The following is a 25,165-nucleotide window of genomic DNA, read 5'->3' on the forward strand; positions in this document are numbered from 1 at the left end:
ATTCTAAGTTTTTATCCCCCATTTCTGCTCTGTCAGGTTTTGTTTATTCTAAGCCAAAAGGATGAGGGGCATGGACATCTTGGATTACTCTTATTTCAATAAACTGAGTCAATCATATAAAAGGGCATTTGTATGTAAGTGTAAGTTTATCATAATTGTAATAAAATTAATAACTTACATTGTTTTTTTTCTCTTTTCCAGAAGTCTGCAAAGTTGATAACCAGCTAGAGCAGAGTCAGGAAATCCAGGACAGACATTTCGGGCAAGCTCCGTTTATCAACAACAAAACACTGACTATAGAGAGAGGTAATGTATTAGGAAAAATGTTTAATTTCAACACATACCCAGTTTCTTCTGTAAAAATACCTTGTAAATGTGACACAAGTGGTATGAGTTTGAAATATATTTCAGAATTAATTATTGAGAAAAACTATTTAAGAAAGAAGTCTGATGATCTCAGCACATATGGAAAATTATTCCTTCATATTAACCATGAAAAAACTCATGTGGGAGAGATACCTTATGAATTCATTCAAAATGGAAAGTACCTCAGTCATAATGAAGACTTTATTCCATATGAGAAAATTAAAAATGTAGAGCAGTCTTCTGACTACAAACAACGTGGGAAAGATTTCTGTGAGAAGACACTTTTCATCACATATAAACAAGCTCACAAGAGACAGAGTCCTTGTGAACATAGGGAATGTGATAAAGCATTCTGTAATTATTCAACCCCCCAAAAAAGAGAAAGTCTTTATAAGTTTAATGAATATGGTAAAACCTCTGAGAAATTATCTCTCTTGAAACATAGAGTTCATTTGAAGGTGAAAGATTGTGAACATATTGAAAAAGTGGATAATTTCAGCAGATCAAATTTTCCTGACACAGGAGAGAGAACATTTGAATGTAACAGCCTGGGGGAACCTTTCTGGGAGAAGTCAGTTCTTAATGTAACTCAGAGAACAGGCATAGGAGACAATGTCTATGAATGTAATGAATGTGAAAAAGCATTCTGTGAAAAATCAAAACTCACCAAACATCAGAGACTACATACAGGAGAGAAACCCTATGAATGTAACGAATGTGGGAAATGCTTCTCTAGGAAATCACTTCTCACTTTACATCAGAGAATCCACACTGGAGAGAAGCCCTATAAATGTAATGAATGTGGAAAGTCCTTCTCTAGGAATTCACACCTCATAATTCATCAGAGAACTCACACAGGAGAGAAACCCTATGAATGTAAGGAATGTAGAAAAAGCTTCTACCATAAGTCATATCTCACAGTACACCAGAGAATTCACACAGGGGAGAAACCCTATGAATGTAATCAATGTGGCAAAACCTTCATAAGCAACTCAGTTCTCACAGTACATCAGAAAACACACACAGGTGAGAAACCCTATGAGTGTAGTCAATGTGGGAAATTCTTCTCCAGGAATTCATACCTTACAGTACATCAGAGATCTCACTCAGGTGAGAAACCATATGAATGTAAGGTATGTGGGAAAACCTTCTGTCATAAGTCAGATGTCACTAAACACCAGAAAACTCACATAGGGAGGAAGCCCTATAAATGTAATGAGTGCGAGAAAACCTTCAGTCGCAACTCAGGCCTAAAAGTACACCAGAGAACACACACAAAGGAGAAACCATATGAATGTAATGAGTGTGGGAAATCCTTCTCTGAGAAATCAGTCCTCACGGTACATCAGAGAATACACACAGGGGAAAAACCTTATAAGTGTAATGAATGTGGAAAAACCTTTTACAATAAGTCAGATCTCACTAAACACCAGAGAACTCACACAGGTGAGAAACCCTATGAATGTAAGGAATGTGGGAAATTCTTCTCTAGAAATTCATACCTTACAGTACACCGGAGAGCTCACACAGGGGAAAAACCCTATGTGTGTAAAAAATGTGGGAAAACCTTCTACTATAAGTCAGACTATACAGTACATAAGAGAACACACAGAGGGGAGAAGTCTTCTCACTGTGATCAGTGTGGGAAAACCTTCACTTGCAATTCAGTCCTCAGATCACATCAGAGAACTCACACAGGGGAGAAGCCCTATGAATGTAATGAGTGTGGGAAATCTTTCTCTGAGAAATCAGTCCTCACTGTACATCAGAGAATACACACAGGGGAAAAACCTTATAAGTGTAATGAATGCGGGAAGCCCTTCTATCGTAAGTCAGATCTCACTAAACATCAGAGAACACACACAGGGGAGAAACCCTATGAATGCAGTCATTGTGGGAAAACCTTCAGTTGCAACTCAGGTCTCAAAGTACATCAGAGAAGACACGTAAGGGAGAAACCCTATGAATGTATTGAGTGTGGGAAAACCTCTAAGAAATCAGTTCTCACAGTACATTCAAAATTACATACAGGGGAAAAAATCTTTTAAATTTAGCAATGAGAGAAATCTTAGTATCTAGCATTTCATACCTTGAAATACTATGGAGAATTCACACAGAACATGACCCCTATGAATGTAAAGTGGCAAATTTTTTACCCTAAGTCATATTCCAAAGTAAATGAAAGAGTAACCATAGGGGAAATTACTATGAATGTAATGAATATCTATTAATAAGACAACTAAAAAATGAATACATGTAGAAGAAACCCTACTAATGTATATAGGGAATGTGGAGAAATATTATATAAGTTAGGGCTTGTTAAACAAATAACTTGCGTAGGAGATAATCCTGTGAATCAAATGTATGTAGGAAAATGTTCTTCCAGAACTTGGCCATTTCTAACAGTCAGATAAACCACACCTGGGGAAAGCTGTCAACATCTTGTATTTTTTTGAAAACTTCATACACAAGTTGTACTTACTGTATGTCAGGGAAATAATAGGGAAGAGACCTGAAGAATACAGCAAATATAGTTGAGCCTATATCAAGGAATGTCATTTTACTGAACAAGACGATGTTGAGATGAAGTCTTAAAGATGTTTTGAATGTGAAGGCTTTAACAGAATTCAGACTTTATTATATCTGAAGATTGTATTGAAGGAAGTCTGTCAACTTAGGAAATATGGACAGAAATTTTCCTTTAGATATGATGTTATTCTAAAAGTTATGTTTTACACTTATTTCAAATCTTTTAGTAGAAATAAAACTGAAAATAGACGTTTATAAAAATATTAACTGGAATATGAAGCTTTTTAAAAAGCACAAATAAATTGAATAATCTTTTCAGTCTCTGATTCTACTTTTGGAGAAACACGTATCAGCCCATGGCCTTCCACATCATGAGCCATCACATGTTTTTGATGAGTCTGCACCCCAACTATGCTATTACCCATGCAAATACAGTTGGTCCTTCATGTCTGTGTTTTCCTATCTGTGGTTCTGTGGTTGGTTGAATCCACATATGCAGAACCCGAGAGTATGGAGGGCCTACTGTAAAGAACTTGAGCATCAGCTGATTTTGGTATTTGAAGAGGTGTCCTGGAACCAGTCCCCAGCAGATACTGAGGGATGACTGTACTGCCTAATTGTCTGGTTCATCCAGGGGCCTACCTCTAGGGGATCTCAGAATGGACTAGATCCCCAGAACAATTGCCAGGATCAGCCAGGGGCAGCATTGAGACGGCTTCTGCTTCCTCTTCTTAGGTTCAGTAACCGGAAACATTGAGTGTGAATGAAGCTAGAGTACTGGCTAGAATACTCTAGGACATAAGACCTTAGTGCTCCCATTTAAATTTACAGGAAGCTTTTCATAGCACATTCTACATCCTATAACTGTTACCACCTTCCACAGTATTCTAAATTTGGTTAATACTGATCTCACATATCTCATTACTTTTACAATAATACGCACATATTGTGTGTATGTGTGTGATATAACATCGTTTTACAGGTATATCACTGGGAACATGTTCTGCAACTTTTGTCTTCAAATGCATGGTTTTGGTATTTATACATGTTGATATATTTTGCTTTAGTTGATTCATTTTAATAAAACGTAATATATGGGGTCTTCCGTGGCAGTCCAGTGGTTAAGACTTCACTTTCCAATGCAGGGAGTGTGGGTTCAATCCCTGGTCGGGGAGCTAAGATCCCACATGCCTTGTGGCCAAAAAAACCAAAACATAAAGCAGAAGCAATATTGTAACAAATTCAATAAAGACTTTAAAAATTGTCCATATCAAGAAAACTTTTTAAAAAAAGCATAATATATGACTATGTAACTATAACAATATTGTCCATTTTTCTGTTTATGATTTAAAATCTTTTCAGTTTCAATGTAAAGTAATAAGGTTTGAGTTTTTTTAAAATCAACTTTGAAGTATAATTTAAATGTGGTAAAATATACCCTATTTAAGTAGCTGATTTAATGAGTTTTAATAAGAGTATAACCATATGTAATCACTCCTGCAATTAAGAAAGACAGCATACCCATTATGCAGAAGGGTTCCTCATTCCCTTACTCAGTCCCTCCTGGGATGTCCCTCTCCTTTCTGGCCCCTGGCAAACCAATGATCTGCTTTCTAGCACTAGGTTAGATTGATTTTTTTAATTACATTTCACATAAATGGAATTATACAAGATGTCCTCTTGTTTGTCTTCTTTCATTCAGCATGATTTTGAGATTCATCCATGTTTTAGCATGTATCAGTAAATAACTTAATTTTTATTGCTGAGTGGTATTCCACTGTATGCGTATATTACAGTTTTTTTATCCATTCACCTGTTGTTTTCAGTTTTTGATTGTTAAGAACATAGCTGTAATGAACTTAATGTGCATTTTTGTGTAGACAGGTGTTTTTATATCTCTCGGTTAAATACTTAAGAGTAAAATTTCTGGGTTGGTAGGGTTATTATGTGCAATATCAAACTTTTTTGAAGTGGTTGTTCCATCTTACATTTCCGTCAGCAGTGTGCAAGAGTTGCAGTTGTTCCACATTTTTGTCAATGCTTGGTATTGTCACTTTTTGATGTAGCCATTCTAAGGAGTGTATAGGTTTTTCATTGTGGTTTTCATTTATATCCCTGATGAATAATGACGTTAGGCATCTTTCACTTACTTACTGGCCATTTGTGTATCTTATTTTGTGAAGCATCTGTTCATATCATTTGCCTCTTCTTAGTTTAGGTTGTTTGTCTTCTTATTATTGAGTTATAAGAGTTCTTTGTTAATTGTGAATATTTTCCCCAGTCTGTGGTTTTTCACAAAAAGCTTTTCATTTTGATGAAGTTCAGCTTATCAGTTTTTTCTTTTCTGAGAAATCTTTGCAGATCCAATGGCATCGAAGATTTTTTTCCCATGTTTTCTAAATGTTTTAACTCTATGTTTAGGTGTATGATCTATTTTGAGTACATTTTGTATGTGGTCTATGTTAAGGGTCTAGATTTATATTACTTCATTTGAATATTCAACTGTTTCAGCTCCATTTGTTGAAAAGGCTACCCTTTCCCCACTGAATTAACTTGGCGTATTTTAAAAAATCATTTGATTATTTGTTTGTGTGTGTGTGGGGGGGTCTATCTATGGACCCTTTATTTTGTTCCTCTGACCTTTATATCTTCTTTACACTGTCTGTGTTTCCTTATCTTTATAGTAAATCTTTTTGGAAATAGTATAATTTCTCTAACTTTGTTCTCCTGTTTCAAAATTGTTTTGGTTATTCTAAGTCCTTTGCATTTTCACATACATTTTAGAATGAACTTGTCAATTTCTTTAAAAAAAAAAAAAGACTGCTTTAATATTGTTTTATGCTTTCACTGACTCTATAAGTCAGTTTGGGGGAAATGGGCCTCTTAATAATATTGACTCTTCTGATCCATGAATATGATATATCTCACCATTCAGTTGGTGTCTCGGTGAAAAGAGAAATCTTAGCCTGTGGAGGCAAAGAGGCTTCCTTGACAAGGTGCTTGTGCTGGTTGGGTCTCTCTTGTCATTTTGGCCCACCTACCTCTGTTTCTTGGTAGGGGAGGGGAGTGCTTCCCCAGGCTGCCTGTTGTTGGATGGGATCTTCTAGATCAGTACCCTTTGCCAGCGGTTCTGGCTTGCCTGGAGCTGTCAAAAGGACTCCCTTTTAATCTGGGGAGAAGAATGAGACTACCTACTTTCTGTTGCTAGGTTGAGGGTTGGGAAACAGTGAGTCTGGATGGCCTTCTTCTGTTGAGTGGAGGGACGTGCTACAGTTGTTCCTCCAGTCCTGGGGTCATAAACCAATTTGCCTTTTTCTTAACACTTTACACAGTTCACTGTTGATTGTCTCATATAATTTCATAGGAAGAGTTTTACAGAGAGGAGCAGGGAGAAATGTCTCTACACCATATTGTATAAGCCAATAGTTTGCTTTTGTTTTTTATTTATCTCATCTATACTTTTGGCCTCTTTTCCTCTCACCTTTTTGAATTTGAATGTATATTTTCCATATTCCATTTTATCAGTGCTATTGGCTTATTTACTATACCTCTTTTTTAAATTATCATGTAGATGTTTCTTTTAAATTTACAGTATGCTTCTTTAATTTGTTAAGTCTACTTTTAAGTAATAGATCATTTCACATTTAAAATACATGACTGTACTTAAATTTCTCCTATTATGCACTGTTCTTATCACATTTTCCATTTCTTTGTTCATTATCAATCTCACGATATACTATTGTGCTTACTTTAAAATTTCTTTTTAAATAAATTTGTGTGAAAAGTATTTTATATTTGTCTCCTTATTTTACCATTTTTGATGTTTCTTATTACTTTGTGTGTATTCACATTTTCATCTGATATCATTTTGCTTTTGCCTAAGAGAACTTCATTTAACATTTCTTGTAATGCAGTACTTCTGGTAATGAATTTTCACAGGTTTTCGTTTCTTTATTTGGAGGGGAGTTATTTTGCCTTTTTGTGAAGGTTATTTTAGCTGGATATAGAATTGTATGTTGGTAGTTTGTTTTCTTCTAAGGCTTTAAAGATGTCATTTCATTGTCTTTTGCCTTAGATAGTTTGTGATGAGAAGTCTGAGGAAATTTTTATCTTTGTTCCTCTGTACATGTTTTTTTGTTCCCCCCCTCAGACTCATTTAAACTTTTTTTTTAAACTTTTTTGTTCATATCTTTTTTAGGAAATTGATTATGATGTGCCTTGGTTGGGTTTTTTTTGTTGTTTTTTTTTGTTTTTTTGATTTTTGCATTTATCATGCTTAGGGTTCTTTGATCTTAGTGTTGTAGTTTTTGTCAGTATTGGAACCCATTTGCCTATTTATTTGAAAAATATTTTCCTGTCTCTCTTTTCTCTTCTTCTAATACTTTAGTTACATATATTTTAGACCAGTAGGTATTGTGTCATGGACACTAAGCCTTTTATTTTATTTTATTTCATTTTATTTTGTTTTGTTTTTTCTGTTGCTGTATACCCCACAGATATTTTCCATTATTAATATCTTAATATGGAACATTTGTTATAATTAGTGAACCAATATTGACACCTTATTGTTAACTGAAGTTCATATCAGTACTTTAATATTTAGATATCCTTAACTTTTCCCTAATGTCCTTTTTCTTTTCCAGAATCCCGTACCTATCAGCACTTAGTCCCAATTATACCCTCATCCTCATCCCTAACAACCAATAAATCCTCTTTCTGTCTCTATGGAGTTGCCTATTTTGAACTTTTTATATATAAATGGAGTCATATACTATGTGGCCTTTTTTTGTCTGGTTTCTTTCACTTAGCATGATGTTTTCAAGGGTCATCCTTGTTATAGCATGTAAGAATACTTCATTCCTTTTTATGACTGGATAATATTACATTGAAGAGTTACCATATTTTGTTTATCCATTCCTCAGTTCATGGACATTTGGATTGTTTCTGCTTTTTGACTACTATAAATAATGCTGCTATGAGCACATATATTACATGTTTTTGTGGGAATTGTTTTATAACTAAGAGTGGAATTACTAGGAACTTGCCAAACTTTTCCACAGCAGCTGCACCATTTTACATTCCCACCAGCAATGTATGAGGGTTCCAGTTTCGCTAATACTTACCAGCACTTGATATTTTGTATTTAAAAAATTTTGGGCATCCTAATGGGTGTGAGTGGTATCTTATTGTGGTTTTGATTTGCATTTCCCTAATAACTAATGATACTGAGCATTTTTCATGAACTTCTTGGCCACTAGCATATCTTCTTTGGTGAAATGTCTATTCAGTAGATTATTTTCCCTTTTTTTAAAACTACTCAACTTATTTATTTATTTATTTATTTATTGGCTGTGTTGGGTCTTCGTTTCTGTGCGAGGGCTTTCTCTAGTTGCGGCAAGCAGGGGCCACTCTTCATCGCGGTGCGTGGGCCTCTCACTATCGCGGCCTCTCTTGTTGCGGAGCACAGGCTCCAGACGCGCAGGCTCACTAGTTGTGGCTCACGGACCTAGTTGCTCCACGGCATGTGGGATCTTCCCAGACCAGGGCTCGAACCCGTGTCCCCTGCATTGGCAGGCATATTCTCAACCACTGCGCCACCAGGGAAGCCCAATTTTCCCATTTTTTAATTGGAGTTTTTTGTTTGTTTTTGAGATGTAAGTGTTCTATATATATTCTGAGTTGTATACCTTTATCGGGTATATAATATGCAAATATTTTCTCTCATACTGAAGGTTGTCTTTTTACTCTTGATAATGTCCTTCCTTTGATGCAGAAATGTTTTAAATTTCAGTCAACTCCAATTTATCTTTTATTGTTTGATTGTGTGTTTGGTTTCATATATAAGAAATTATCTAATTCAAGATTATGATTTTCACCTGTTTCCTTCTAACAGTTTCATATTTTTAGCTCTCACACTTAGGCCTTTGTCTATTTTGAGTTAATTTTTGTATATATTCTGAAGTAAATATCTAACTGCGTTCTTTTGCATGTCAATAACCAGTTGTCCCAGGACCATTTGCTGAAGAGACTATTGTTTTTCTATTGAATGATTTGGTACCCCTACCCCCATTGAACATTAATTGAGCATAGATGTATGGGTTTATTTCTGTACTCTAAATTCTATTTTATTGGTCTATATGTCTATTCTTCTGTTAGTACCACACTGTTTTATTTTGTTTTTGTGGCCTCATCACGTGGCATGCGGGATCTTATTTCCCCAACCAGGGATTGAACCCATGCCCCATGAATTGGAAGCACGGGGTCTTATCCACTGGACCACCAGGGAAGTCCCAGTACCACACTGTTTTGATTACTGTAGCTTTGTAATGAGTTTTGACATCAAAATATGTGAATCTTGCAACTTTGTTTTTCTTTTTCATTATTGTTTCTGCTGTTTGGGGGTCCCTTGCAATTCCTTGTAAATTTGAGGATCACCTCTTCCATTTCTGCAAAAAAAAAGCTGTTTGGATTTTGATAGGGATTACATTAAATCTGTAGATTGCCTTGGGTAATATTGTCATCTGAACCATATTAAGTCTTCCAGTCCAGGAACATGAGATGTCATTTCATTTATTTAGGTCTTTAATTCTTTCTGTGATGTTTTGTAGTCTCAGTGATTTTTGTGGGTTAATCTTGTATAGTGCCACTTGGTGAATTGTTTTGGATTTAATCCCTTTTTGTGTGAATTTATTGGGATTTTCTATTTGTAGCTTCACCTCAAATGCTATCCATCACCTTAGGCAACATCAGTCTGTAAATATTTTTGACAGATGCCCCCCAGGAAGCAACTTTAGCACTGGGCCAGTTTTGAATTAGCTGAAAGAAATACAAGGCCTTTGAGCTGTGCTATCAAACAGGTCAGATAAATAAATTGTAAGTGGTTGTGAGTGGGGTCTGTTGTGATTATTCTAATATTGGAAATGTGGGCTATTATTTTGCCATTTTATTCCTAAGCTGGAGAGTGAGGACTGTGATGGGGGCAAATTACAATGTCCCACAGTTTCACTGTTGTTACCAAAAATCAGCCATGTTCCTTGAATTTGCACTCTCTGACTTGGATGCAAGGCTTTAATTAAATTCCAGATTTCATAACGTTGATTCTGACAGTTTTTGCCCATATTTTTGTTGCTTTTATGGAGTTGCATAATTTTGAGTTTCATACTCCACCATTTTTGCTGACACCACTGTGATCTATTTTGAGTTAACTTTCTGTTAAACTTGTAGGTCTGTGTCTGTGTTCATTTTTTTGGATATGGATTTCCAGTTGTTCACTCCCATTTGTTGACAAGACTATCCTTTCTCCATTGAATTCTGATAAGAATGACCTGGGTTCCTAGAGATGACTCTGTAAAGGCACAGAGAAAGAGTGTAAGTTCCGGGACTTCTCTGGTGGTGCAGTGGTTAAGACTCTGCGCTCCCAATGCAGGGGGCCCGGGTTCAATCCCTGGTCAGGGAACTAGGTCCCACATGTATGCCGCAACTAAGAAGCCCACATGCTTCAACTAAGTAGCTGGTGAGCTGCAACTAAGGAGCCTGTGAGCCACAACTAAGGAGCCCGCCTGCTTCAACTAAGACCCAGTGCAACCAAATAAATACATATTTAAAAAAAAAAAAGAGAGGGCCAACTCTTAAAATATATATATATATATATAAAAGAATACAAATTCTACCAAGAAGGACTTTTGTTCCCTGAGTCCAGATGTTTTACAATATCTATAACACTTTTGAGATGAATAGGGAATTTTTTGGGATTGGTAAAAAGGTTAGGTGGGCTTTGAATTGCTTCTACAGCTGCATTTTTGTTCTTGCTAAGACTAAATTTGTAAGACAAGGACATTGTTCTTAATTCCTTAGAGAGTTGGATTGCAACCTGAATGACATCAAGCAGCTAACCCACTCATCAGACAGTATTATCTTTAGCTTGCTCCTTTATGTTAGAGAGGAGATCCTCAACCAAGATGGAAATCAAACGATTCCATTGGTCTTGATTTAGAGCTGTTTCCCTTTGGAATGCTTTTCTTTCCTCTGGGTACACAGTTTCATTTTAGCTTAGGGGAGAAGGCCTTTAAAAAGTTCCTACGGGGGGCTTCCCTGGTGGTGCAGTGGTTGAGAATCTGCCTGCCAATGCAGGGGACACGGGTTCGAGCCCTGGTCTGGGAAGATCCCACATGCCACGGAGCAACTGGGCCCGTGAGCCACAATTACTGAGCCTGCGCGTCTGGAGCCTGTGCTCCGCAACAAGAGAGGCCGCGATGGTGAGAGGCCCGCGCACCGCGATGAAGAGTGGTCCCCACTTGCCGCAACTAGAGAAAGCCCTCGCACAGAAATGAAGACTCAACACAGTCATAAATAAATAAATAAAAGAACGTGAATTTCTTTAAAAAAAAAAAAAAAGTTCCTATGGGGCTCTGAATATCAGCTTCCACTTTGGCCAACTTTTGACCATAGTGCCCCTTAAAAAAAAATTTTTTTTTTTTCCGATATCTTGTCAGGTTTCAGCTGAGACAAACAGTAAATATACCTGTCAGTATTGAATAACCTCTTGGACACAAGAGGCCTCCCAAAAAGCGGGTGCAAAAGATACTGCCCTCCCAAGATGCAGAACCAGTCCCAAAGATAGCCAAAAGAAAGTAAGACAGTCTCTCTGGGAGCTAGCAATGGTTGATAGGATCCTAACCACAAATGGGGTGCAACCTACCTTTTCTGTCAGGCCACATTTTTTGGCCTCCGGCCTGACAGTTGAGCTGCCTGCATATGTAAGAACCAACAATTTGCATGTCCCAGGCACGCAGAAAACCAAGACACGTTCTCAGAACACAATACAAGACAAACAAGAAGGCAGTAGTTGTCCTTGGGAGAGAAAGGATGACAACCAATGGGTATCTCAAAACCAAATTCACAAGAATCTGAATTTGGAAAGAAAGGGACAATATGAAATTTTATCTTCCTTTCTCAACCAGGCACTACATAGATCTAGGACAGTTGACTCTGGTAAGAATTCTCACCCTTTGCTGGCTCTGCCAGTTTTCCTAGGATCCCATCTACAGGCTCTGGAGCAAGTTGGGTAGAGAGAGAGTTGCCCCAGAACCTACCATACTTTGGCAGAGTTTTCCACTAATTTTTACTTTTGTTGCAGGAGAGAGAAATGTGATGTCCTGGGACGTGTGAGTGAATCCCTGGGATGGACCACCAAGTGAGGGTCCTTGGCTTCAAGCAGGAAAGAATTCAAGAGCGAGCCAAAGTAAAGTGAAAGCCAGTTTATTTAGAGAGATAACATGTTCCATAGGCAGAATGCAGACGGGCTCAGAGAGTGGCCCCGGGGTATAGGGTTGTTAGTTTTTATGAGCTGGGTAATTTAATACTATAATGAGTGGGAGAAATGTTTTAACTATTTTGGGGGAAAGGATGGAAATTTCCAGGAATTGGGCCACTGCCCACTTTTTGGCCTTTTATGGTCAGCCTCAGAACTGTCACGGTGCCTGTCGTGGCACTGGTGGGTGTCATTTAGCATGCTTATGTATTACAGTGAGCGTACAATGAGGCATAAGGTCTACTGGAAGTTAGATCTTCTGCCATCTTGGGCCTAGTTGGTTCTAATAAGTTTCTGTCATATTCTGTTTTTCTTAAAGGCCGTGTCCCCCTTCTCATTCTTTTAGTGGTTGTGCCCTGCCCCCCTTCGTTCCTGTCTCAGTTTCTCCTAGCTGTGTAAGGGAATAATTGCTAGAAGTTTGCTGGAGGATTCCTCGGAGTCCTGTCAGCCCTGGGAGGGCCCCATATGGGTTCTGCTTTGGGGGTGAAAATGGGGGCATTCAAGTTTTTGTGGAAGGATTTGACAAAGGACAATCTTTTTTCCACTATCCCAGTTTATTACAAATGACACACTAGTTTCTGGGCCAGTGTTTTGGTGATGGACCCCTAGGAGGGTGCAACAGGGGAGGCTCAGGTGTTCTAGGTTTCTGGCCTTGGAGCTGTTGCAGCTATAAGGCGACTAACTTGGTAGTCTTTTGTTTATAGCCTTACAATGTCTTCAGAGTGGAAAGGCCATTAAGATAGAGAGTTAGTAGACTGAGTACTCAGGTAAATGAGGGTAGAAGGGGAGTGGTTGAAGACACATCAGTCATTTAGTCTTTTGTTTAGGTACCTTTTGTGTCTTTAATTTTTCATTAGCCTTTGTAATGAGTCTTTCAGTGATGCTATTTTGGAATCTTGAAGTCTTTTGGAGGCTTCGGCATATAAAATAAGTATCCCATTCTGTTTGTTTGATTTGGGAGCCCTTGCTTTCAAGTGTACTTCTCAAATGAATGATCATATCTAATTGGAACATTCCCTATAATGGCCATTGTAATTCTAGGTTATCTTAGTAAAATTTTGCCATTTTGGGGACTACAGCTTTTAGGACCATAGTTCTTGAGGTGTGCTGGAAGGTGGCACACTCAATTCTTTGAAAATTGAAGATCCCATTTCTTTAACTAATCTTGGATCTCTCAGAACCATATTAATACCTAAGAGGGATGTGCCATTGGGTTGGGGATTTTGTGGTGCTTTACAGTGTACCTCATTGCAAGGAAATTTTCTCGAGGTTGACAGCTGACCTAGTGTCAATCTAACCCATTCCATGACTAGCTTATTCTAGCACAGGGGTCTTAAGAGTTAGGTGGCAAACACACCATTTAAGCGTTCAACCCATGCTCACCAATTTTGCAGGTTTGGTTTCTGAGTGAGATTCCCATTAATAACAGATCTGTTATTCCTTTACGTCATGTGTACATTAGCAGAAACCAACAGTAATCGAAGAAACAGAATGATGGACACCAGCAGTAATCAAAGAAATGGTCCTTTGGAGTGGCCAAGAGAAGGCCTTAGGTGTACACCAACAAAACCAGCAGTTCTCAAAGTGGAACTATGGACTGATCCAATAGAACCCAACAAAGCAGGATTGTGGACTAACCACATTGAGGGTTAAATGTAAAATTGGGAAAAAATAATCTAAAAGAATTCATAAAAAAAGAGAAAAAGGAAGGGAATGGATAGGATAGGTAAAATTAATAGAAGGTACTGATAGAGTAGGTGGAATTTTAAATATATCAGTATTAATTACAGTAATTGTAAATTGACTAAATAGAGTACAGAATTTGACAGACCCCATTTAAAAATAGTATCTACATTTTATTTACAATAGATATAAAACATAGTGATATAGAATGAGTGAAAACAAAAGTATGGAAAACATTCTACAAACACACCAATAGAAAATTAAAGTAAAATTATCTCTATTCACAGGTGACATGATCTAATAAAGAAAATCTTAATTCACTAAAACACAGAACTAATAAACCAGTTCAGCAAGTTTGCAGGATACATCAGTATACGAAAACTCAATTGTATTTTTACACATTTGCAAATAACAACTCAGAAATGAAATTTAAAAAGTCATTGTATTTACATAGCATCAAAAAGAATAAAATACTTAGGAGTAAATTTGACAAAAGAACTGCAAAACTTATAATCTGAAAAATGCAAAACATTGTTGAAAGAAACTTTGAAATGACCTTTAAGTACCTGGGAAAAACATTTCACATTCATAGATCAGAAGGATACAATGAAGATTACAGCTGAGATAAATAAAGTAGAAAATAGAAAAACAAGACAAAAAAGTTAGTTCTTTGAAAGGATCAACAAAATTGGCGGACCTTTATTTAGCTAGATTGACTTTTAAAAAAGAATTCATATTACTAATATCAGAAATGAAAGTGGGGATATTACTAATGATTTTACAGAAATGAAAGGATTATACAAGAATAGTATGAGCAGTTACATGATAACAATCTAGATGACCTAGATCAAATGGACAAACTGATGGACACACACAATAACCAAAACTGACTCAAGAATAAATAGAAAATCTGAGTAGATCTATAACTACTGAAGAGTCAATAATCAAAAGCCTCCCAACAAACGAAACCCAAGATCAGATGCCTTCACTGGTAAATTCTACCAAACATTTCAGAGAAAAAAAAATGACTGTTTGGAAAAAACAAACTGTGAAACTAGCAAGTGTTGGGGGAAGTAGAGAATTGGAATGCTGGTGCCTTGCTGTTAGGAATGTAAAATGGTGCAGCTGTTTTGGACACCAATATGCTATTTCCTCAAAAATTTAATGATTGGTACTGTATTATTCACCTGTCTCACTTCTAGGTATATACCTGAAAGAACTGAAAGCAGGGACTCAGACACTTGCACATCACTGTTCATGGCAGCATTATTGACAACAGCCAAATGGATACAATCCATTGACAGTTAAATGGATAAACAAAATGAGGTATATACATACAAGGGAATATTGTTCACACTTTCAGGGAGTGAAAATCTGACACATGCTACAATACGGATAAACCTTGAAAACATTATGCTAAATGAAATAAACCAGACGCAAAAGGACAAATATTCTATGATTCTATCTATACAAAGTACCTACAAGAGGCAAATTCATAGAGACAAAGTAGAATAAATAATTCCTAGGAGTTGGGGGCATGGGAGAATTGGGAGTTATTGTTTAATTGGTACACAGTTTATGTTTTGGGATGATGAAAAGTTCTGAAAATTGATATTTGTGATGGTTGCACAGCACTGTACTTAAAGTCACTGAACTGTACAATTAAAAATGGTTAAAATGGAAAATTTTAGGTTACATATATTTTACCACAATAAAAAAAAACCAATCAAAACAACAGAGGGAAAATAGACTAAATAAAATGATGCAGAGGCCTGTGGGACAAAAAAGATCTATCATTTGTATAATTGGAGTCTCATATGAAGATGAATTTATGCCTGAAAAAATATTTGAAGAAGTAATATTTGAAAATTTCTCAAATTTGGCAGAAAACATAAGTCTACAGAGGGAAGTAAACCATAAGAGGATAAATGAATAGAAATCCATGCAAAGACACATCTCAATCAACCTTCTAAAAACTAATAATGAAGAAAAAGTTTTTGAAAGAGGTTAGAGGAAAACTATTATCTATAGGAAACACCGATACAGATGACAAGAGATTTCTCATCTGAAACCTTGGAGACTAGGAGTATGTGGCAAGAAATTGTTCAAGTGATTAAAGTACATAATTGTCAACTGCAAATTCTTTATCTCTTGAAAACATGTTTTGGGAATGAAGGGGAATGTTTTCTCTGATAAAGGAGAAGTGAGAGTTTGTTACAAGGTGACCTACTTCAAACAGGGGCTAAAGTAGGTTCTTCAAGGAAATGATAACAGAAGGAGTCTTGGAAATTCAGAGAAGAAAGAAGGAAATGGATAAAAGTATGAGTAAATATAACAGTATCCTCCTAAGTTTCTTAAATCATATTTCATATTGGAAGCAAAAATAAATACATCTAATATATAGAGAGAAACTTCTAAGAGCAATTGTATTTCAAAAGTGGAGCCTGCAGAGAACATACACAATACATTGTCCATTGGTATCCACGGGTTGTTGGTTCCAGGAGCCCCGAATGTTGGTTGAATCTGCGGATGTGAAACACATGGATACGGAGGACCAACTATAATTTTCTACACTTGATTTGAAGTGAAAAAACCACTGCCAATAGACTATGAGCAAACACTAAGAAAATGGTACAGAAAATATACTCAGTGTTAATTTTTCCAAGGTCAGCTTTCAACACGATCTATTCTGAGGTGCAACCTTTAGAGTTATTCTGAGATCCTTAGAGGTGTTGGATACTTGTCCCCAGTGGCACTTTATTAACTTTCCCTCTTTTCCCATCAAATTCTCTCCATTCCCTCTACTTTCCCAAGATGACCTCCAAAATAAACTGCACCTAATTCCTTGCCTCAGCCTCTGCTTTTATGGGAACCCAAAGTAGTACTGTTGGTTCCAAAATTGACCCCAGAAATGAGAACTTCAGTTTTGGAATCTAGAACTAGATCACTTATGAATTAGATAACAAAACCACATTGCCAATGGTATGCGGTATAAGGATGATCCTTGTTATGCTGTAATATCACATTTAAAATTATTCTTGGGACTTCCCTGGTGGCGCAGTGGTTAAGAATCTACCTGCCAGTGCAGGGGATACAGGTTCGAGCCCTGGTCTGGGAAGATCCTACATACTGCTGAGCAACTAAGCCCGCGAGCCACAACTACTGAGCCTGCACTCTTAGCCCATGAGCTGCAACTACTGAGCCCACGTGTCACAACTACTAAGGACAGGATACTATACAGAGGACCTTTAGGGCAGTTCAAGTATTCTATATAATGGTGGATACATGTCATTATACATTTGTCAAAACCCACAGAAGGTGCAACACCAGGAGTGAACCATAATGTAAACTGGACTTTGGGTGATAATGATGTGTCAGTGTATGTTCATCAGTTGTAAGAATTGTAACAAATACAGCACTCTGTGCAGATGGGGGCTGGAAATGTTGATGGTGAGGGAGGCTGTATATATGTGGGGGCAGGCATATATGGGAAATCCCTACTTTCTATTTATTTGTGCTGTTTACCTAAAATTGCCCTTAAAAAGTCAATACATTTTAAAAAATTAGGAAATCAATAAAAAATAGAAGTGTAATTGATACACGAAGAGAGGGGAGAAAATGGAATAATATAAAGTGCTCAATTAGGACCAGAGAAGACATGAAAAGAGTGGAAGACAAAAAATGAAAGAAAAAGGGTAAAGAATAAAAAACAGTTAAAAATGTGGTGGATATTACTTCAATTATATTAATAATAAGTTTAAATGTGAGTGGTCTAAATACACCAGTTAAAAGAGACTATCAGAGTAGATAATGAAAACAAGACCCAGCTATATGTTTTCTACAGACAGCCCATTTCCAAGGGGTGGAGAAAGATACACCATGCTAACACTAACTATAAGTAAGCTGGAGTAGCTATATTAATTGTTGTAGACTTCAACACCCCTCTATCAGTAATTAACAGTTTCAGTAGGCAGAAAATCAGTAAAGCTATTGTTGATCTATCTATCTAATTGACATTTGTAGAATACTTCATCTAATAGCAGCAGAATATACATTCTTCTCAAGCTTGTATGGAACATTCACCAAGATAGATCACACTCTGGGCCATAAAATATACTTTAACAAATTTAAAGGAATAGATGTCAAAGTATGTTCCCAGAAAACGGAATTAAACTAGAAATCATTAACAGAAAGATAGCTATAAAATTCTAAAACAGTTTGTGATTAAACAGCATACTTCTAAGTATTACATGGATTAAGTCTCATGAGAAATTTTAAAATATTTTGAACTAAATGAAAATATAACCTATCAAAATTTGTGGGATAAACCCAATATGATGTCATATTTTTTGCTTTAAACAGTATGTGTATCTTCAAGAAATTAAGAGAAAAAAATGTCCTTTAATATTTATCCAAATATTTATGTTTCTAGTTCTCTATTTGTTTTTAAAAATCTGAGTTTATTTCTGGTATCATTTTCTTTCATCTATAAGAACTTCCTTTAGCATTTCTTATAGTTTAAGCCTGGTAGATATGAATTCTCTTTGTTTTCCTTTATCTGAAAATGTCTGGTTTTAGCCTTCGTTCTTTAAGGATACTTCTGCTGGATTGACCTTTTTTTTTTTTTAACACTTAAAAAGATGTTGCTCCCGTTTTCTGCCTGTGGTTTCTGATGAGAGTTCTTTGGTTCTTCAAATTATTGTTCCCCTGAGTGTAATATGTCTTTGGATATTTTAAATATTTTCTTTTTATTCATTTTTTAGAAGTTTGGCTCTCATATGTCTAGACTTGGTTTTCTTCATATTTATCCCATATGGAATTAAATATTGTTTTTGTACAATTCTCTCTCTACTCTGCTTCTAGATTCCAGTTCCACATATGTTAGACCTTTTGATGTCATACAGGTCTAGTATGGTATTAATTTTTTTCAGTATTTTTTCTGTCTCTTCTTTAAATACCACATTTTCATTGATTTTTCTCCAACGTTACTGATGCTTTCCTTTTCCATTTTTTTCTGCTATTAAGTCCATCCAGTGAATTTTTAATTTCAGATTTTGTATTTTAATGTTCTAAAATTTCCAATTTGTGCTTTTTCATAATTTCTATTTATATGCTAGGATTTCTTATTTTTTCACTCATCATGAGTGTATTTTCCTTTATGTCATTGAGTGTAGTTATAATGGATGCTTTAAAGTTCTTATCAGACAGTTCCAACACTGAGTGACCTTGGTGTTGGCCTGTGTTGGTCATCTCTTTCCTTGAGAATGAGTTACATTTTCTTGGTTCTTCATATGTTGAGTAATTTTATGTTGTATCCTGCACATTTAAAATGTTACTTTGTGGAGACTCTGGATTCTGTAATACTCCTCTAGATGATTTTGTTTTAGCAGGCGATTAACTTAGACTGAAACTGAAAACTTGTCTCATTTGCAAATGTAATAGCTCAAATCTAAGATCAGATGGTTTGCAGTCTGTCCTGTGCATGTGTGGATCGGGGGTCATTTAGAGCAGCGGTCCCCAGCCTTTTTGACACCAGCGACTGGTTTCGTGGAAGACAATTTTTCCATGGACGGAGGGGGGATGGTTCAGGCTGTAATACAAGCGATGGTTCAGGCAGTAATGCGAGCGATGTGGAGTGATGGGGAGCAGCAGATGAAGCTTCAGTTGCTCATCCGCTGCTCACCTCCTGCTGTGTGGCCCTGCTCCTAACAGGCCATGGACCAGTACCAGCCCGGGGGTTGGGGACCCCTGATTTAGAGTCTTGGGAAGAGTTTATACACAGAATTTGGTGTTTCTCTTCTCTGACTTTCCCTTTTTTAGGATCCTCCTCTCAGTCTCCAGCAGTTCTTGTTGCTCTGGGCTCCAACCTGGTTCATACAGCCAGACAGATGGTGAATTTTCTATTGGAATTTTATCTGCCCACGCCAGGCTGTGAATGTGGCTTCCCTGTGGACCAAAACACAAAAATGGGAACCTCACCCCATGCTGAGTTTTTTGTGGGGAGATGGTTTTCATTGTTGTTGTTGTTGCTAGGGTTTTTTTGTTTTTGTTTTGTTTTGCTGAGTTTATAGTTATCTGTGCAGGGTCAAATTGTTAAGAGTGTACTTCTCTGAACTCCAAGCAGACTTCTTTTAATTGCCTTCAGACCGGTAACTAAGGTTAGTTCTCAGCATAGCCTAAAGTGAGGAAATACAGTCTGCTATAAACGTAACTTACTTACCAGAAGAGTTTTTAGATATGGCCAATAAGTACTAATTAGCGCCAGGGAAATCTGAGTAGGAGGGTATCTTGAGTGTATTTGGACAAGAGTGTAAAATAAGGGCGTAAGATCTAATACTGGATATGAGGGATTATATTTATATGGGCATTCTCTCCTTTAACTTAGAATTTAATTTTTTTTTAACCTGGACATCTGAAAATGGTCTTTATATACTGCTAGGTTGGCTTCTTGAAACTTGGATTTAATAATAGTCTACAGTGAGGTAGAAACTGTAGAGCTAGCTGCCTTAGATGAAGAGGGCATGAGGCTCAGGAATCTGGACACGGTAGAATAGATTTATTAAGAAAGACTGAAGAGCCAGTCCTTTGAACATGTTACCCAGGAGAGCTATATTTACTAAGGTAATAAGAAATACAGTAGTGATGGAAACACAAACATTGCTGAAAATCTCAGTGGTACCTGTTTTTTGTAGTCAGAGGTTAGCAATAGAATAGCTAAGAATCTGGCTTCATAATATCAATGAGAGATAAAATTCTATATATGAGATTTCAGACTGTATCACCTAGGCAAGATGGATGTAATTACTGTAATGGGTAGTGAGACAGGAGTGATGCCATGGTGCTTTGACCTTCAGATACATAGCAATGGCTAATAGAGCATGATATTGGTGTTTCTAGGGGTGAGATAGATTGACAGTGAACTAGAATATTACTTGGCATGTATAACCAGAAAAAAAGTCAAGAGTTGAAAAGGCTGATGTCAGACCCTGATGAAGAATTATTATCCTCATCCAGTTTTTATTTATGAGCCAGTTCTCAGTCCCCAATCCCATTGGTTGACAGTGTGGCCAGACCTAACTGAGGAAGAATCCTGCAATGGCACCACAAGTATTTTCTACATGCATTACTCCAATCCTTCTCCAAAGGATTTATAGTCATTTACAAGAGCAAATGAGCAGTGGGGAAAGGGCAGTATCCACACTCAGGGAACCATGGATTTCGTCTTACCTGACACTACCATGACTCCCAATTAGAATAGGGTCTTATGAAGACCAGTTGACACATGGAGTCTGTTAAAGATCATTTTACAGTTAGTTCAGTGGATTTAGAGATCCATGGTGTTAGTCATTTCCCCAATTCCCATGTGCATACTTGGGATGAAAATAGTTGGAAGAACTCTCGTATTGGTACTCTGTCCTAGGAGTAAGAGTCATTATGGTAAGAAGGGTCAAGTAGAAGCCTCTGGACCTGTTCCCTGTCCAAGATTGGTAGAATTCTTGAAAATGTAACAGATTCAGTGCTGGTAGTCCACATTATATCATAACTCATTTTACTTGTTTGACCTCTTCAAAAACCAGATAGATTGTGGCAGATGATGGTGGACTACCATAAACTTAACCAAAATTACCCAATTTTAGAAATTTTGCTGCATGTCATCTCTACTAGAATAAACATATCCTCTAATTTATAAATCTGAGAAATGTGTTCTTTTTAAACCCATTAGTAAAAAGAATCACAGAAGGCATTTTGATTTCATTACATGGTGTGAGTAGCAGTATACATGTATAGTCTTGCTCCAGAGCCATGGTTACATACTTTCTCCCTGTCACAGTACAGTCTTTTGGGACCTTGATCATCTTTACATTCTGTAGAATAGTAAGCTAGTCCATCATCTTTATATCATCATGCTAATCAAACCTGGTGAGCAGGAGGTAAGAAATACTTTGGATGCCTCAGTTAGACACATACATGTTAAAGGATGAGAGGTAAACCTTACAAAATTTTAGAGATCTTCCAAATTGTTAAATTCTTTTTAGAAGTCTAACAGTCTTGGCAAGGCCAGACATAACTTTAAATAAGAAATTATTATACTTCATACCCCCTACTAGTACAAGGTACGGCACTTGGTAGACCGCCTTGGAATTAAGAAGCAAAATATGCTGCACTTGGGAAAACTGTTCTGACTCATTTATTACTGATAGTTTTGAATAGGGCTCACAAGACAAATAGACTCTGACAGATACAGTGTGCGGTACAAGCACTTTTGACACCCAGGCCTCATCACCTGCCAGATTCAATAGTAATGGAGTTTTCTATGGTAGATAACCATACTTTGTGGATTTCATTGTTAATTGGGGAATTGGAGCTTATATTCCTAGGACTTTGGAGAAAGATAACTTCTGTATCAGAAAACTTCTTGATATTTAAAAATCAGTTATTGGAATGCTGTACAGCCCTAGTAGAGACTGAGCATCTTACCATAAGATATCAAGTAATTATTTGGCAGGAGCTGCCCATTTAGAAGCTAGGTGTTCTCACATTCATTGTCATCTACTATATGAAATACTTGTATACTCAAAATCAGGCCTGAGCATGGTACTTATCAAAAACAGGTGACTCATACCTTCATGTTACCTACCACTGTATTTTTCTTCAATTTATACCTATAGCCTTATGGAGGGTTTCCTAAAACTAGGCCTAGTCATGGATGGGTTGAGCCAACTTCCTGATACATAGCCTTACTTAAGGATGGCTTTAAAGGGCAGTATTGATGAAAAATCATGCCAGTGAGCAGTTTCTGTATTTCTACTTGGTTGTCAACTTTATAGGAAAGAAGTAACCTGAAGTAATTCATGGACTCCTAGGCAGTAGCAAATGGCTTGCCTTGTTTGTCAGATGCCTGAAAGAACAAGACTGGAAGATCAGAGAGAAGAGTGTTTGGGGAAGTGGCGTAATAAAGGACTTATGGGTATGGCCATAAAGTGTGTGGAAGTTTGTGCTTCTAATGGACACATATAAGAGTATCCTTCACAGCAAAGGCACTCAGTAACTAGATAGACAAGACAACTCATCTATCTAGTTAGATAGATGAGTTGTCTTGTCTATCTAACTAGATAGATGGCTCTGTCCTTGGCCACTCTAGTGCTTCTGAAATGGGTCATGAGTAGAGTTGTCAATAGTAATAGGGATGGTGGCTGTACATGGGCCAAAGAGTATGGCTCCCTCTTTAAAAGGATGGTCTAGCTACTGCTGAATGTCTGACAGAGGTGTATAGTCACTGAGTCCTCAGTGTAATTCCATCCCTCAGCCCCTCAGAAATGAAATTCTGGGTCATCACACCAAGCAAGGAAGCTGGACCAGTTGATTTGTTGGACAAGGGTGAGCAGAATATAGAATGGGTTGTATAAGAGAGAGAAAATATAATAAATGAAGGCCATGGAACTATAATTGCATCTGTGGGAACTGTAACTTGTTTCACTAACTGATTATTATGAGTGGTGCAGTAGGCCATCTCTAAGAAGAGCTGGTGACTTAATATGGAGCATGAGTGGATTTTGGAGGTGCAAATCTTGGATTGCAGTGGGTCCAATTGTTGCCTCATGTCATAGCCCATCAGTCCACCTCTATCTTCAGCTGCAAATATGGAGAACAGTTCCCATGCATGTTGCCTCTGTCACTTCAAGTTCTTACTGCATCTTTATGAATTTCTGCCTGGAGCTTTTTCCAGAGCCATGGACGCTCATTCAATAAATGTGCAGGGACTGCCCAGAAATGTATGGTACTTAACCTCCTAATGCAGCACTACACCATTAAAGGATAGGAGTTAGTGGCTAAATGCCCCAGACTCCTTTCCTTTAGAAGTATAATTCTGAGGTGCGTTCTACATTGTTCCTCAGAGGGTGCCCTGTAGGATTGAGTCCCAGTTGTCGATGCTGGAAAATAATACGTCAGCCTTTTTGGATTCCAATCCTTCCATTTCTCATTCTCCCTACTTCCTCTTCTTTATTTGAAATGAAAAGAGTCCAGTCCTACTTCTACCTCTTGGTTCCCAGACCCATGTGTTCTGGCTATTAGGGATAAAGCACAATAGAATGCCCATGGGGCAAACATATATAGGGTGAAGGAGAGCACCCAAACTTTACAGGATATCATTTCTAACTGGTGACTGTCTTAGTCAGTGTGGATTGCTATAACAAATTACCATGGACTAGGTGGCTTAAACAACAATTTATTTCTCACAGTTCTGGAGGCTGGGAAAGCTAAGATCAGGGTGCTGGCTGATCTGGGGTGTGGCATCTGTCCCAATTCCTGGTTTGTCTCCTCATCGTATGAGAAGTGAATAGCAAAAAGAGAGAGTAAGTTCTCTTGTGTCTCTTCTAGCTTGAGCCCTCCACCCTCAATGGATAATTACCTCCCAAAGACCCCATCTCCAGATACCATCACACTGGGGATTAATGTTTCAACATGTAAATTTGGGAGGGGTACATTCAGTCCATAGCAATGAGTTAGCTGAAGCTTGAAAAGATCATTCCAATCTTATATTATGAAAATATCTTCCAAGTGATGCAATCATGTTCCCATTGACGTACCTCCTTCACCTTGATATGGGTTCATTGGTTTAAGAAAATGTAAGTGGGATCCCAGGTCAGTGTATCAGATACTTTGTGAGCCAGCCCTTCGATAAGAGTACTGGTAGAGGAATTGCAGATAGAAAAAGAAGCTGATATCTCAAATACCTGTCAGTCCCAAGGACAATAAACTGCTTTTCCTTCTAGGATGGAAGGAGTCCAGTGTAATCAACTTGTTACCAATTGACTAGCAAATTGGACTCCTTGAAGTATGGTACTATGATAGGAGAACTCAGCATTGGTTTCTGCTGCTAGGTCAGACACTTGGTAGCAGCAGTAACTAAATCACCTTTGGGAGAGGGAGTGCAAATTGTTGGGCCCGTGTAGAGCCTCCATTTCTGCCACCATTACTATTCCTTTAACAAGCTCATTGTGCAAACCCTGGGGAGGCTGAGGACCCAGGCTTGCTGATACCTACTGGACAAGTCATCCTATTGACCTGATTGTTTAGTGTCTTCTTTCTGGTGGCAATAGACATAAAGCACAATAAATAAACTTGTGTCCACTCCTATAGGTCACCCAGATACCCTTGTCTCCAGTTTTCCAATCTCACTTTTCCTAGGCTCCTAATTAGCAAGGTACTTGCCCCCGGTAAGAAATTGATGCGTATTCATACTTCAGACTATTTTTCCTGAACCTAAAGTTGATG

At 37.4% G+C, this 25,165-nt stretch overlaps 2 protein-coding genes across 11 annotated transcripts in view; both read left to right on the forward strand.

Moving 5' to 3' along the window:
• The window catches only part of LOC309635851 (uncharacterized protein), a 62,334-nt gene extending 54,104 nt beyond the window's left edge, over positions 1-8,230 (forward strand). For all 9 annotated transcript variants that reach the window (XM_082407612.1, XM_082407613.1, XM_082407619.1 and 6 more), the window contains one exon: positions 202-8,230. In XM_082407612.1, coding sequence (XP_082263738.1) covers positions 202-2,414 — 2,213 coding nt within the window. In that variant the 3' untranslated portion in view covers positions 2,415-8,230. The remainder of the gene's footprint in view (positions 1-201) is intronic.
• Positions 202-25,165, forward strand: part of LOC309635857 (uncharacterized protein) — a 101,472-nt gene continuing 76,508 nt past the window's right edge. Inside the window, exon 1 of one of the 2 annotated variants that reach the window (XM_082407648.1) lies at positions 202-306. The gene's annotated coding sequence lies outside the window, so the exon portion shown is untranslated. The remainder of the gene's footprint in view (positions 307-25,165) is intronic. The other variant, XM_082407649.1, reaches the window with a different exon arrangement.

This window comes from Balaenoptera borealis, assembly GCF_965194805.1.
Source record: "Balaenoptera borealis genome assembly, chromosome: 10".
NCBI lineage: Eukaryota > Metazoa > Chordata > Mammalia > Artiodactyla > Balaenopteridae > Balaenoptera > Balaenoptera borealis.